The sequence below is a fragment of the Chiloscyllium plagiosum genome, unplaced genomic scaffold (genome assembly GCF_037043375.1).
Source record: "Chiloscyllium plagiosum isolate Xiang-an unplaced genomic scaffold, Cpla_swu_hap1 HiC_scaffold_22, whole genome shotgun sequence".
NCBI lineage: Eukaryota > Metazoa > Chordata > Chondrichthyes > Orectolobiformes > Hemiscylliidae > Chiloscyllium > Chiloscyllium plagiosum.
Window position 1 is genome coordinate 18,701,435 of NW_028270160.1, and position 14,958 is coordinate 18,716,392.

General features: G+C 37.5%; 1 protein-coding gene across 2 annotated transcripts in view; it reads left to right on the forward strand.

The window, feature by feature from the left end:
• sh3pxd2aa (SH3 and PX domains 2Aa) overlaps positions 1-14,958 on the forward strand; it is a 322,784-nt gene that overhangs the window by 103,993 nt on the left and 203,833 nt on the right. For both annotated transcript variants that reach the window (XM_043712866.2, XM_087998826.1), the window contains exon 4: positions 13,238-13,314. In XM_043712866.2, the coding sequence (XP_043568801.2) occupies positions 13,238-13,314 (77 nt within the window). The remainder of the gene's footprint in view (positions 1-13,237; positions 13,315-14,958) is intronic.

Below are 14,958 nucleotides of genomic sequence, written 5' to 3' on the forward strand. Positions count from 1 at the left end.
ACATTATCCCCATGTCTCCGTTGGTTTCCTCCCACAATCCAAAGATATGAGGTCAGGTGAATTGGCCATGCTAAATTACCCATAGTGTTAGGTGCATTAGTCAAGGGTAAATATAGGGTAGGGGAATGGGCCTGGGTGGGTTACTCTTCAGAGGGTCAGTGTGGACTTGTTGGGCTGAAGGGACTGTTTCCATACTGTAGGGAATGTAATCTAAGCACTGGCAAGTGTTTTATTCATTTTCGTTAGTTGACGTAATTAGCTATTACTGTGAATGGATAATATGGTCACCTGCTGGAGTAGTGTGATTAATCTGCACAATTAGGACTTTATTGGGAGTCGTGCTAAACAATACTTATGCTTGGACTTCTATGAGAAAAAACACCCATGTTTGAAGAAGTACTTTAAAGCTGCATAATTACTTTTACAGAGAACAGATACAAGTGTGTTTACTGCCTTCAGCTGGAGATAAAGCTAGTGAAATGTAAGAACCACTGTTGTGGAAAGTGACTGAAATCTCTCTGACACAGGCTGTAATGAAATTAGTATGTTGCATGGGACAGCAGCTGCATGTTTCTCGCTTGAGAGCAGCTTTGTCTTAATCCAGGGCTAGAATATAAACATATATATAAAATGAATGCTGGAAATCAGAAATAATAGCAAAGAATGCAAGAAATAGTCAGTGGTTCAAGCAACATCTTTGGAGAGGCAGTGATAGGTCAAAATGAAAGGGTTAGAATGATTGGTCCAATGATTGGTTCATGACTATGAACTCTCCCGTAAAAGCATGATGACTGCCTAATCACAGGATTTGCCAAGTGTTGTTATCAGATATTTAAAAATAAGTTCTAACATTTTCTCTATTGTTACATGCACTACTCTTGATACACTCAATAGTTTGCCCTGAAAACATGAAAATCCATAATGGTCCGAACAAAAAAAATCATGAACACTGCCTCTGACACCATTGTTTGTGTTTAACTAAACAAAATCTTGCATTTATATAACTTCTTCAACTGGGGAAAACACCCTTAAACATTTCAACAGAGGGGTGTATGATATAAGATGTATCATTTTATATATTAATATGATTTATTTTAGAATTTGGATTTTGAACGAGCATCAAGTAGGTTTTGGTCTATGTTATAAGGGGGCTTAATGATTAACTTATCAGTATTTCTGTAGTCATGGTTATTTGAAACCAGTATCAGAAAGAGTTCATGGAGTGCTAATAGGAATTTATTTGTATTGGGAGAGCTTTATGAACAGTGTACGCTAACTCTCAGTTAAAAGGATCAGGCATTTGTTATTTGCTTGAAGGAGACACCCATAGCTTGGAGAACATTTGGTTTCAATTTACAGAAGTTCTGGTTGAAGTTTAATATATGAAACAGTTCTCCCAGAGAAAATAATTAGTTTAGAACTTTTAGGAAATAGGTTACCCGATTGTAAGGGTTTTAGTGTAATAGTTCCATACTAGAAGTGTACAGTTAGAGTTGTAAAAGAGTTTTTTGAAGCTAAGAAAATTTAAGATCAGTTGTCTGAATACTTGAGGAGGAGGCTCTTGAGATGAGGAATTTAAGGTAACAGTTAAGTCAAACCTACAGATATATTATAGAAGGGAATTTGAGAATCTGGGAGCTTTTGGGACAGATGGCAGATAGTATTTTTGCTGTGTAGTTTGAAATCTTTTAATCTTTCAACTTGTGTTGTAGGTAATAGATTAGTTTATTATATTTCATCTTGTTTCTCTTGAATAATGAATATCTGTTTTATTGTTAAGATGAGATCTGCAGAATTGAGTGCTTGTGTTTCAGTGAAAAACCACTTCATTTTTTAAAAAAAATGATCTATAAAGCCAGAATTTTCTTTGGAATATGACTTCTCCGTCATAACAGATATTAGGAAGGATGATCAAACAAGTAGGTGAATGAGATGGATTTTATAGAAAGCCTTAAAGGGGTAAGTGGTAGAATGTAGGCCATGAGTTCCAAAGTGGCTGGCTCAAATTCTTTTCAGAAACTTTATCCTTCCAGAGCAATTTGAAATAAACTGAGTATTTGTCAGGTCCAAATGTGGCAGACTTTGGCCTGTGTGTTTGAATGCACCATACATTGTAAGTAGTTACATGATTGAGGTAGACATTATCCTGCCTCTGATTTTACATTCGCTCGCATGGTGAACAAGTGATTTGAGCCCTTTTTGCAAGGTGGCAAAAAGGCAAATTATTGAAGCTAACTGCTTCATGCTGCTGCTTTGCAAAGAAGTGATATGAAGTTAAAGGAATTGTTTGGCCCATCATGTGTGCATTGGGTATCCAAGTGAGCACCATGACTTAGTGCCATTCTCCTGTCTGTTCCCAATGTCGTTGTACATTGTTTATATTTAAATAGCCATGCAAAGACCTCTTCAATGTCTTAGTTGAATCTGCCTCCATCATATCTCAAAGCAGTGCATTTGAGACCAGAACCACTCTTTGTGTGAAAAAGTATTTTTCTTACATCAAATTTGCTTCTTTCACAAATCTCTTCAAACGTAAGGCCTCTCATTCTTGATTTTTCTAGAGGCATAAAAGCCCGGTGACCGACAAATTGTTACCAGCAGCATGAGTCCCTTCAGTTGTTCACAATAGGTAGAGCATATACTTGGTCAGCCAATGCTTGCAAAATTCGATAAAGGATATCAACAACATGCCGTTTTCAATGTTATAAGTGGAGCTATGTGGCACCTCCCCTTTCTCTTTTGTTTTACTTTTTCCCATGTGATTATAATCGGAATTCTTACTACAAGCAGTGTGAGTGCAAAAACTCATACGATTTAGCAATTCCTTCCCAATTCTGTTGCCTTGAACATAAGACTTGAGAGCCAAAGATAAACTGGTGTTTTCTATATTTAAAAATTTCATCGTCTTACTTTACACACATGCATCATCAATGTTGAGACCACCTGAATTGGAGAGAATTAGAGACTTTTCCTTTTTTGTGGGATAAACAATGTTGTGTTTTTGTATTCATTTTTTATTAGCTTTCCATTTTAATGCCTTATGTAGTACTTGCCACATTGTGAACTTTTTTTTTCTTGATTTTTATTCATTCATTAAGGAGATGGGACTTTGCTGACTGGGGCAGTATTTATTATTCACCCTTAGCTGCCCTTGGTGCTAGTGAACTACAGTTATGAAGCTGTGGCTGTACTGTACCTTTAAGAGAGTTAAAAGCTAGCAGAGCTACCTGACAGTACCAGGTGTTCTAAATAAGATACATGTAACATTAGGCCCAGCTACTGGGGTAGTTAGTGTAGCTGGTTGCCTGGAGACAAAAATAAATTTGAATTAGCCCAATCAGCTTAAATTAATATAAGACTGTGGAAAATTGAACGGTTGGGAGAGAACTGCCAAAAGACCAACAGATGTAGGCTGCTAGTCCGAACTCTCTGAGAGGTTCCAGTCTAGACAAGGAGTTTGCATAGAGAAAAACATTAGCACAGACCTGATGAGTAACTCTACAGAGGAAGATATAAAAATAAGATTCTCAAAGATCCATTCCGCCCTGGCAATGTTTTTCTACAACCTCTACCACTAGGGAGTAACCTGAACACAGGCATCAGCTGGTTTCGTAACGGTTTCTACCCTACTGTCGTTAGAATACTGAATGGACTCACAAACTCTTACCATTCACTTGTATAGTGTACCTGTGTTTTTATTTTTGCTACTGTTTACCTGTTATTTACTTAACTGTGTGATTTGCCTGTATTGCTCACAAGACAAAGCTTTTCACTGTGCCTTGGTACACATGACAACAAGTTCAATTCAAGATTTGATCGCTGGCTGGTTTTGAAATTTGATCTTTTGGTAAATCTTAATCAGGGGTTTTTTAGGACTAGTATTATAGAAGGGAAAGTAAAAGATAGGCTAGAGGAAGGAGTTGTAAATAGTTGTTAGTTAATTATTCTCTGTTATACTTTAAGAAATAAAGCTAAGTTTTACTTTAAATAGTTCTTGGCCTCTCAAATTTTCACAGATTACTGCACGGGATAAATCTTTTCTGTGTTATTGGTTTAAATTATGCAGGAGGGTTTACCCCGTATCGTAACACTACCTTCTCGAGCTATTATTGTTCATTTTCTGTAAGTACATTTACAATGCTGTTTGGGGGGAATTTCTAGGATGTTGATACAGTGACACTGAAGGAATGGCAAAGTATTTCCAAATCAGGACAGTGAATGATTATGGAGGGGAACTTTCGAATAGTGGTGTTCTCATGTATCTGGTACCTTTTCCTATGAAATGGTAGTGATTGTGAGTTTGGATGGTTCTGTGCAAGGAGCCTGGGTCACTTTTTTCATGTACTTTATAGATAGTACACACTGCTGCTCCTCTGCATGGCGGTGGAATGTGTGAATGTTTGTGGATGCATTGCCAGTCAAGTGGGCTACTTTGTCCTGGATGGTGTAAATCTTTTTGAACGTTGTTGAAACTTTACTGATCTAGGCAAGTGGGAAGTATTCTCGCATACTCCTGACTTGTGCCTTGTAACTATGGAACAAGCATTTGTGAAACAGTGAATTATTTGCTACAAGTTCCTAGCCTCTGATCTGCTCCTTAGTATGTATTTGTGTAGTCAGTCTAGTTCACTTTCTGGACATTGCTAATCCCAGGACATTGTTGAGCTTCCAGGGTCAGATAAACCTCTTGCATGTGCACTGTAAAGAATATTGTTGAAAATAAATTGTCTTAAAAAAAAGTTTCTGATTTTCTTATCTTGACTGACTGTTCCTGCCCTCCATCCCCCGCAACCTCTGATATAATAAAGGCTGCAGATCTTTCCCACTTCACTTCTGCATGCCTCTGACCCCCAAATCATTAGCCTCTCACCAGTCCTCAACCACTATGCAACAGTCCAATCTCCTGCTGTGCTTCATGTGTCATGGAATTAACCAAGGAAAAGCCTATCTCTGTGCTTGACTCTATTACTCTATAAATGCTCAAAGTTGACAGGTGAACAGCACTTATCAACTAGTGTGAACCAGCTGCCACAAGATTTTCATGTGCCACTGAATTAATGTTGAGGTAAGACTTTATTGAAAAAGGATTCCCATTGATGAACGTTCATAGAATGCAAATTTATTGCATATATGAACCCACCAAGGATCAACGTAATGATCAACATGTTGCAAACATGTTGTAAGCTTATGTTTTCATCTCAAGTTATTATGAAGAAAATCAGAATTTCGCTTCCTATCTAATTAAGTCTACCATACTCCCCATTTACCACTCTTGTAGGCTGCATAAAATACCCCCCTTCCCATAGTGTTCAACTTGATATGTGACTCTATGATTGGAAAACACTTGTCAAACAATCCTGTGTTGCTAAGGATATACAAATAGCCAAATTCCGATTCCCAATCAGGTTGATACTGTGATTTATGTTTACTAGATATTACATATATTTACTTGTATGCAGGGAGCTGTCCTCTCCAGAATTAAACAGGCATGTCCAGGTAATGTAAACTCAAGGTCTGGCATATCCTTCACTCTACCAAGCCAGAGACACAACTCTTAAACCTCAAACTATACTATGCCACGAGCAGCACTTTAGCTACAGAAGGTACCAACTCGGTGAAGTTACAGTGCAGGACTTTTATATATATGTTAGAATCATTTATTCTAGATTTTTGAAGGTTGAACAAGTTTTGTGTGGATCTTTGTGTCTGAAGGGGCTGAACAATTGACTTGTAGGTATTTTTGTATGCATGTTTTTCCTTTTAAAATGCAGTATTAGAGAGAGGTCTTCTAGGATTTGTTTACCTTGGGGAAATGTATGCAAGAAAAAAGGGCGGCACAGTGTTAGCACTGCTGCCTCATAGCGCCAGAGACCTGGGTTCAATTCTCACCTCAGGCGACCGAGTGTGTGGAGTTTGCACATTCTCCTCATGTCTGTGTGGGTTTCCTCTGGGTGTTTCGGTTTTCTCCCACAGTCCAAAAATGTGCAGGCTAGGTAAATTGGCCATGGTAAATTGCCAGTGGTGTTAGGTGTAGGGGAATGGGTCTGGATGGGTTGCGGGTCGGTGTGGACTTGTTGGGTCGAAGGGTCTGTTTCCATACTGTAAGTAATCAAAGTAAATAGCATAGACTTTCAGATAGAAGGCCCTGGAATTTTTTTGGGGCTTAGGGGAAACTCTAAAAAATGAAAGAAAAGTGAAAGAAAACTTTTCAGTTTCAGTTTGGGGATTTACAGAAGGCTTGGTTGAAGATGGATATTTTAAACAGTTGCTTTGGAGAAAACGAGGTAGTTTAGGACTATTAGCAAGGAGGTTACCTCAGTGTAAGGAGTTTTATTTAAAAGAAGTTTTTGGCTAAAACTCTGACAAAGTTATTGGATGATGAGAAATTCTAAGCTCAGTTGTATGAAGTCTCCAGGAAGGAACTATTGGATTTTCAAGATAGGGCATTGAAGCTGAAGTTAAATTAAGCCTTAAAGATGTGAAATTAAAGGGAATTCTCTCTGGTGTGAGTACTGTTAAGGACAGTGATTGGGATTAATGGGATAGTATTTTACCGTATGTTTTGAACTATTTAAACTTGTATGTAAATAGTTTGTTTTATTCTATTTTATCTCTATTTCTTTTGTGTAGTAAACATCTGTTTTCTAGTTAAAACCAAATCTATAGCATTACATGTTTGTGTTTCAGCGATAGACCACCTTGTTAAAATCAAAACAAACATATGAACTGTTAAGCCAGATTTCATTCTGGGATCTGACTTGTTCATTTATAACATTAGCTAAGATTAAAGCAATGTATAATAAATAGCTATATCAGTACATTGTAGTCAGAGCTAAGTGCAGCCAATAGACCAGCTCAGAGCTCTGGGAATGTGCCAGATCCAGCCCTCGATGGTGAAGTGTGATCAGAACATTAACAGGAGGAGGAGTGTCCATGAACATCCCCTTCCTCAATGCTGGCAGATCCCAGCATGTGAGTGAAAAAAAGCAAAAGGCTGAAGTATTTGCAACAATCTACAGCTACATGTGCCAGGGGACTTGTCCAATTCAACCTTCTCTTTAGATCCTCACCATCATGGATGTAAGACATCAGCTAATTCTATTCACTGAACATGTGGTGTCAAGAAGTGCTGAGCACATGGATACAGCAAAGTCTGGCCTTATAAGAACATAGCCGTAGCATGGAAATGGTTTATCTGAATCCAACTATACTTTCTAGTTAGGTTGTTCCAGTACACACACAATACTGCCACCTGACAAAACGGACATAGTAAATCATTTATACAAAAAGTAAGTCAAACATGATCTCTAGACGTCGGTAGAGTCTTGCTGAAAATATGGATGAAAGCACTGAACTCCAGCGGTGAGATGGAGGGTGAGTGCCACTTTAAAGAAACACTCACTCCTTCGTCAGTACACAGTGACAGCTGTATGTGTAACATCTACAGGATGCAGTGCAGACAAATAAGGGCAGCAGATGTATAGGAATATCACCACTTGCAAGTTTCCTTCAAATTACACATCATCCTGACTCGTAACTATATCATTACTGGGTTATAATCTTGGAACATACTGCCTAACAGCCATGCTGATGTACTTGACCATCAACTGTAGAGGTCACTGCCACTTTCTCCAGGCCAATTAAACACAGTCAATAAACTTCAGACTTGCTCTTTTCACATTCAATAAATGATGGTAAAAGTCATATATGTATATATATTATACATATATATGAATTACAAAAATGCTTCATTCTACACTTCTTCATCCAAAATAACAATTAAACTGTGTTCACATTTCCTGACTGTAAAATGCCTGTGGTTTCTTTGAATCTTCCAGCCTCTGACAGTTCCCTTTACACTGTCTACACTCCCTAGCATGGATGGGTGAGGGGACAAGCGGTTTATTTTTGACTGTGGTCTGAAATGTTCCCTTGGTTCATTTTCAAACCCTGTGATTCTCTTGTAGATTACTTCAATATTCTGAAGCTGGTGAATCAACACACCACAACAGAATACTCTATTTTGAAATCCTCAAAGTCCCTTTAATTTAGTTGTTCTGCGTATGTAAGCTGAACTCTCATCAAATAGATTTTAGCTGACCTGAATTAATATTTCCTGCTGATTACAGTCAGGTTACTTTCATAAACCCTTTTATTCATGTAATTTTCCAAAGCTCTTTTATGCTAACTTTGTAATGAATCAGAATAGTATTGACTTCTTAGAGCAAGTTGTCTGAATCTGTCTTGAATTAAAGTTAGGACAATTTTGAGAGCTTATTCTAATGAATTCCTTGTGGAGTTTTCAGTCTCATCTGAATCATTGAGCAGCTTTTGGATTTTTTAGTACAATGCCCTAGCAATAAGTCGTTGTACAAAACAGTATCAATCAGCTTCAGAGCTTCATGATGGAAATGCAGTGACTGTACTTGGTTAGTGGTTACCTCTTTGCCAGTTATTACTGTATAATTGCAATAACCTATATTAGATTATGAATAGGTTTAGAATACTGGAAAACAGGATAGGAGAGTCCAAAACTTAGAGGACATAGATTTAAAGAGGGAGGGGAAAGATGTAAAAGGGACCTAAGGGGCAACCTTTTTGCACAGAGGATGGTGCGTGTATGGAATGAAATGCCAGAGGAAGTGGTGGAGGCTGGTACAATTACAACATTTAAAAGACATCTTAATGGGTATATGAATAGGAAGAGTTTAGAGGTATATAGACAAAATTTTGGCAAATGGGACTAGATTAACTTAGGATATCTGGTCGGCATAGACGAGTTGGACCGAAGGGTCTGTTTCCGTGCTGCTCTATGACTCAATATTCCATGAATATTATTTAAGTATGCATGTGTCTTGCACTGAGCTATTTTCGAATATTTTCCGTATTCTTTTTTGCCAGATTTTTATACAAGATGAAAGTCCTTTGGTGGAGTTGAAGGACTACTGTACTTTTCAAGATTTAGCCAAATTGTGGTCAGACAATGGAAATGGGATTTTTTTTTCCTACGTGTTTACAGTGCAGGAAGTTGCAAGCCTCACTTCACTGAGGGTTTTGATTTCTAGCCAAAAGTCAGCTTTTGAATAATGCTGAAAAGACTCCAAAGTTCCATGTTACACTACTGAAATTTGAACTGGGTCTTGTGGTGCGCTGTTAGTATCTTATGAAGCAATTCAACTGAATCCGTCAAGTACACATGCATCAATTTTTTTAAACGATTTCATTCATGGGATATAGGCCTGCATTTATTGCCCATCTCTAATTGCCACAGCGAAGGCGGTGACCAATCCTCTTGTACCACTGCAATCCTTGAGGACACCCACAGTGCTGTTTGGAACGTAGGAACAGGAGTAGGCCATTCAGCAAGTCCAACCTGTCATTCAGTATGATCGTGGCTGATCAAACACTTCATCTCCATCACCCTATATGCCACTGGTAATCAGAAATCTATCAATCTCTACCTTAAATGTACTCAAGAGATGAAGCAAACACAGTTCTCTGATTAAAAAGATTTCTCCTCATCTTGAACTTAAATTATACCCGCTTTATTTTTAAATCATGCCTCCTGATTTTAGACTCGCCAACCAGGGGAAACATCTCACCTGCATTTACCCTGTTAATCCTTTATGACTCTTGTAAAATTCGATGAGGTCATGTCTCTATGACTCTATAATGCCCAATCTCTCTTCACAATATGGAAAAATTTTAAATTATGTTTGGGAGTGAAGTAGTTTGTTCTGAAGCAACAGTGTTAAGTTTGAGTAGAGAAATTTTGCAGGCATGAGAGTCAAAGTGGCTGAAGAGGATTGGGCAAATACATTTAGAGGCTTCACTAAAAATGAGCCATGAAATCAATATAAATCATGTAACCATTGCTGATTGTTGTTAAAAAAATCTTTAGGGAAGGAATTCTGCCATCCTCTCCTGGTCTGGCTTACATGTGACTCAAGACCACAAGAATATGGTTGACACTTAACTGTCCTCTGAAATGGCCCGAGCAAGGTACTCAGATCAATAGGCCATTAGGAATGGACAATGATGGTGCCCACACTCATGAATGAATAAAAAAAGAATCCCAGAGTGTTGAAGGAGGGAGCTATTGAGATAGTCAATGCATTAGTAGTCATCTTCTAAAATTCCTTAAATGATGTGTGCTGATTGGAAGCTTGCAAGTATCACCCTACTGTTTAATAAAGGACATCAGTAATAGGGCAAGTGCTATAAATTAGGATTATTGGATACTTGGATTATTAATATGATCTGATTAGGCTTAGTCAATATGGATCTGTGAATGGAAAATCATGTTTATAAATTTGTTGGAGTTTTTTGAGAATGTTACCAACAAAATTGATCAGTAGGAGTTGATGGATGTAGTGTACTTGGATTTTCAGAACATTTTGATAAGGACCCCATTGGAGGTTTGTAAGCACAATTAAAGGATGTGGTTGAATGATTTGGAGGAAATTTACTGGCATCAGTTGAGGATTGGCTACGGACAGAAAACAACATTAAGAGGTTATTCTTGTATTGCAGACTGTAACCAGTGGGGTACTGCAAGGATCAGTATTTGGGCTATGGTCTGTTCAAAATACACATCACCGCAATGGTTTGAATTTGGGGACCAAATGTAATACTTGTATGTTTTCAGATAATACAACAGTAAGCAGGGATGTGTGTTGAGAATAAGATATAAATGGTTGGGTAAGAACATGGCAAATGTAGTATAATGTGAATAAATATGAGATTATCCTCATGGGTACAGGGAATAGATGTGCAAATTGTTTCTTAAATGATAAGAGGTTAACAAATGCAGATGTGCAAGTGGACTTGAGTATCCTTGTCAAGTTACTGCAGGCACAGCAAGCTATTAGGAAGGCTTCTGGAATGTTAGCATTTATTCAAAGAGTATTTGAGTAGACAAATGTTGAAGACTTGCTTCAAATATATAGAAGCTTAGTCAGCCCGTACTTGGTGTATTGCGACCTATGGAGAGAGATTGAGCAACTGTACCTATATTCTCCAGAGTTTTGAAGAATGACAGAAATTGAATTGAAATCAACAAAATATTGCAAAGCGTAGGTGGGGTAGATGTAGGTTTCCTCTGATTGCAGAGCCTAGAATCAGGGCTCAATTTAAAAATAAAGGAATGTCCTTTAGGACATTCACTCAGAAGGTGGGAAATCTTCAGAATTCTGTACTGTAGCGGCTTGTGAAAGCTCAGTCTTTGGGTATATCTAAACTAAAGATTGTAAAATATTTCATTATCAGTGATAGATGGGATAATAGTTCCATTGTGAGTAAAAGTATTTTGTTTTCCATTAACAATGATCATATTAAATCGTACAGCAGACTTGGTAGTCTTAATGGCTTCCCTTATGTTTCTTGATATATTTTGTCTATCTTGTTTTGTTTATTTATCATATTGTGGTACATTGATAGATTTATCTAAAAAGACACAGTAGAATCTGTTATCTAATAAGGTCTGAAGGACCTAATGTTTAGACAAAGGCCTAATGGAACAAGAAAACAAGTCATAGAGTAACAGAGTCATAGACTCATACTGCAAGGAAACAGGCCCTTCAGGCCAACCAGTCCATGCCGAACATAATCGCAAACTAAACTAGTGCCACCTGCCTGCTGTTGCCCCATATCCCTCCAAACCTTTCCTATCCAAATGTCTTTTAAATGTTGTAATTGTACCCGCATCCACCACTTTCTGAGGAAGTTCATTCCACATGCGAACCACTCAAAAGGGATAGATATTTTACAGTACTTAAGAGTTCATTCGGTGAAAATTGGTTGTATTAATATGGGAAGCTCGTCAATTTATGCAGTGTGGTTAACTGAATTAAAGCTCTCACTAAAAGTCTGGACTTGTTTAAAAATAGTTACTTTCTATTATTATGAAGGTGTAGGTGTGTACTGTACCTTTAAGAGAGAGAAGAAGCTGGCCAGGACTGACTGAAAGCACAGATTGTGCTGAACAATTTAAAAATGTAACATTTTATTGACACTAATAGTTGGTGATGTGTTGTTGTGGTAAAAAAACAAATTTACATTCGGCCAATCAGTTTAAATTATGGCCCAGAGACCAAATTCCAATCGAATTTACATTTTACTATTTGGCATGACATTAGATCAATGAAATGATCCGATGTTTTAGGGTATAAAACCAAACATTTTGAACAGTTGGGGGAGAACGGCAAAGAGTACTAACAAGTAAAGACTACCAGCAGAATAACTCTCTGAAAGAGACTTGTCCATAAGAAACTTGTGCAGCAGAAGACTGAAGATGACCTAGAGACATCTACAAAGAATGTTTGACATCTACAGATGACAACAGGGTTTGAAATTGATTTGCCATAAATTTAAGAGGGAATTTATTGGACCAGTATTGTAGAGTGGGAGGTAAAAGATAGGTTTAAGAGAAAGGAGTTGTAAATAGGTTTGTCTTATGTTATCTTTTGGACTTAAGGAATAAAATTGTTAATTTTTGCTTTAAATAGTGAGATCTAGGATGGTTCTTTACCTCTTGACATTTAACAGATTATGACGTGAGGTGAGCCTCTCTGTTTGTCGGGTTTAAATTAGCAGAACGGTTTACCCTGTGTCGTAACAGTATTGTACAGGTATTTTGGGATATAGTTCAGTCATTTGTGAGGATACAGTCTATTTGGAAAATTATTACTACAGAATGACACCATTTCCTGTGACTATCCAGATTTGTTACTAAGCAAACCTTAAACAAAAGGTAACTCTGTGTAACTTGAGAAATCATTGGTAGAAAGTTAAAATGTTTTTTACAAGGTGCCACAAAGTGCTGATCCACTGTATTTCAATCATTTCTGAACCACAATGAAGAAACACATGTTTAAGCTATCCTTCAGCCAAATGTTCTGCAAAACCTGCTAACATAGGGAGAATGGGTAAGAGAGAGCAGTCTTAAATTGTTATCTCTCAATATAGAGTCAACTTGTTAAACCTTCTAGTGGTAGTGGAGCTGAGGGTTGGATGGGATGGGGAAACTTCTACTATAAAGTTATGGAGTCTGAAGACTTGTTAATTTAGTTTGTTATAACGTTCACTTAAAATTTACAATAATTTGTATTCCAAAGTCATTATAGACTTGTTACTAGAGTTTGAAATGTTCAAGTAATATGATTCCAGACTTTTGCCTGTTGTGTGTTGTTCAGTTTATTTGTTGAAATTAATGTCACTCATTTGGTTTAAATTTCAGGCAAAATCCTGTTCAGAAGAAGCCATGTCAGGGATGTGGCCATGAAGAGACTGAAACCTATTGATGAATATTGCAGGGTAAGCATACTGTGTATGCAGGTACTCAGCAGGTTTAACAACGTTAATTTTTAGTTTTGCCAATGGGTTAATGATACGACCACCTATCCTGAGGGACTGCTGAAGAATAGTGATGCCAACTGCCTTTGAGTCATTCCAGAATTGCAGTTTATCTGCTGTACCTGGATCTATTCAACTGAATTGGAACTAATTCAGAGTCCCCATCCATACTTGTAGAATCAAGCTGCTCCATCATGCCTACAGAATAATAAAGGCTATGGACTGATGTTTTCCCCCCTGGTACTCAGTTAACTCATGCACAATGTCTAAAGTGTAGTCATTTGGAGCCACAGTTTTGAACATAGTTACCAATTAGTTACAAGTTTGAATTAAATGTTTAGAAGATGTTTTTGAAGATTTCATTTAATTTGACAGGTTAATGATCACTTTGGCCACTAATGTTAGGGAAATTTAAATGACAATGTGTCGAATAATTTAATGAGTTTCTGAATGGGGTTCTTTATGAAGTGTTTGAGTGACTGATTGAGATGCTCAGGAAGTAAAAGCAATGATTTCCCAGAGTTATTTCCACTCATATCTCATGTATATAGTAGATACAAGTTGAGAAGACATGGGAGCACATTGCAGGTGCATGGAGGAGGCCTTGTAAGACCATAAGAATTAAGAACTGGAGTAGGCTGTTAAGCCTCTTGAGTTTGCTCTGCCATTTAATAGGATCATGGCTGATCCAATATTTCTTGCTCACTTCTCTTTGTGTTCCCCATAACCCTTGGTTCCCCTACTGATCAAGAACAGTCTATCTCAACGTTAACTATACACAAGGACTCTGCCCCCACAGCTCTCTGTACGAAGAAGTTCAAAAGATTCATAAGAGAAGAAATTCCTCCTCATCTCGATCTTAAATTGGTGCCCCTTTATTCTGAGACTATGTCCTCTGGTCCCAGGCATGAGGGGAAATATTCTCTCAGCACTTTTTCTGTCATGCTCCTTAAGAATCCAATATGTTGCAATGAAATCATCTCTCATTCTTCTAAACTTCAGTGAGTCGTGTCCCAACCTGTTTAGCCTTTACTCATAAGACAGTCCCTCTATATCAGTGATCATCCTTGTGAAACTTGTTTGAACTGGTTCAAATGAAATTATATCTTTTCTTAAATATGGGGAACAAAACTGCTCATGGTATTGCAGATCTGGTTTCACCAGCATGCTGTACATTTGCAGTAAGACTTTCCTGCTCTTGTACTCTAACCCCTGAAAATACGGACCATCATTCCATTAGCCTTCATGACTACTTGTTCTAATTTCAGTGCTTCATGTACATGTACCCGCAATTCCCTTTATGTTGTAACTTTCTACAGTTTTTCTCTATTTAAATAATATTATATACTTCCAACCTGAATAACTTCATACTTTCTCACATTACATTCCATTTGTCAATCTTCTGATCATTTACTTAATATTAATCTCTTTGCAAACTATTTGTATCTCTTTTGCAACCTGCCTTTCCACTTATTTTTGTGTGATCTGAAAATTTGACTCCAGTACATTCACTTCCTTCCTCCAAGTTATTAATATATGTTGTAAACAGTTGTGGTCCCAGCACTGATTCCTGTGGAACCTCACTGGTTACTGTTGTGGTTCTGT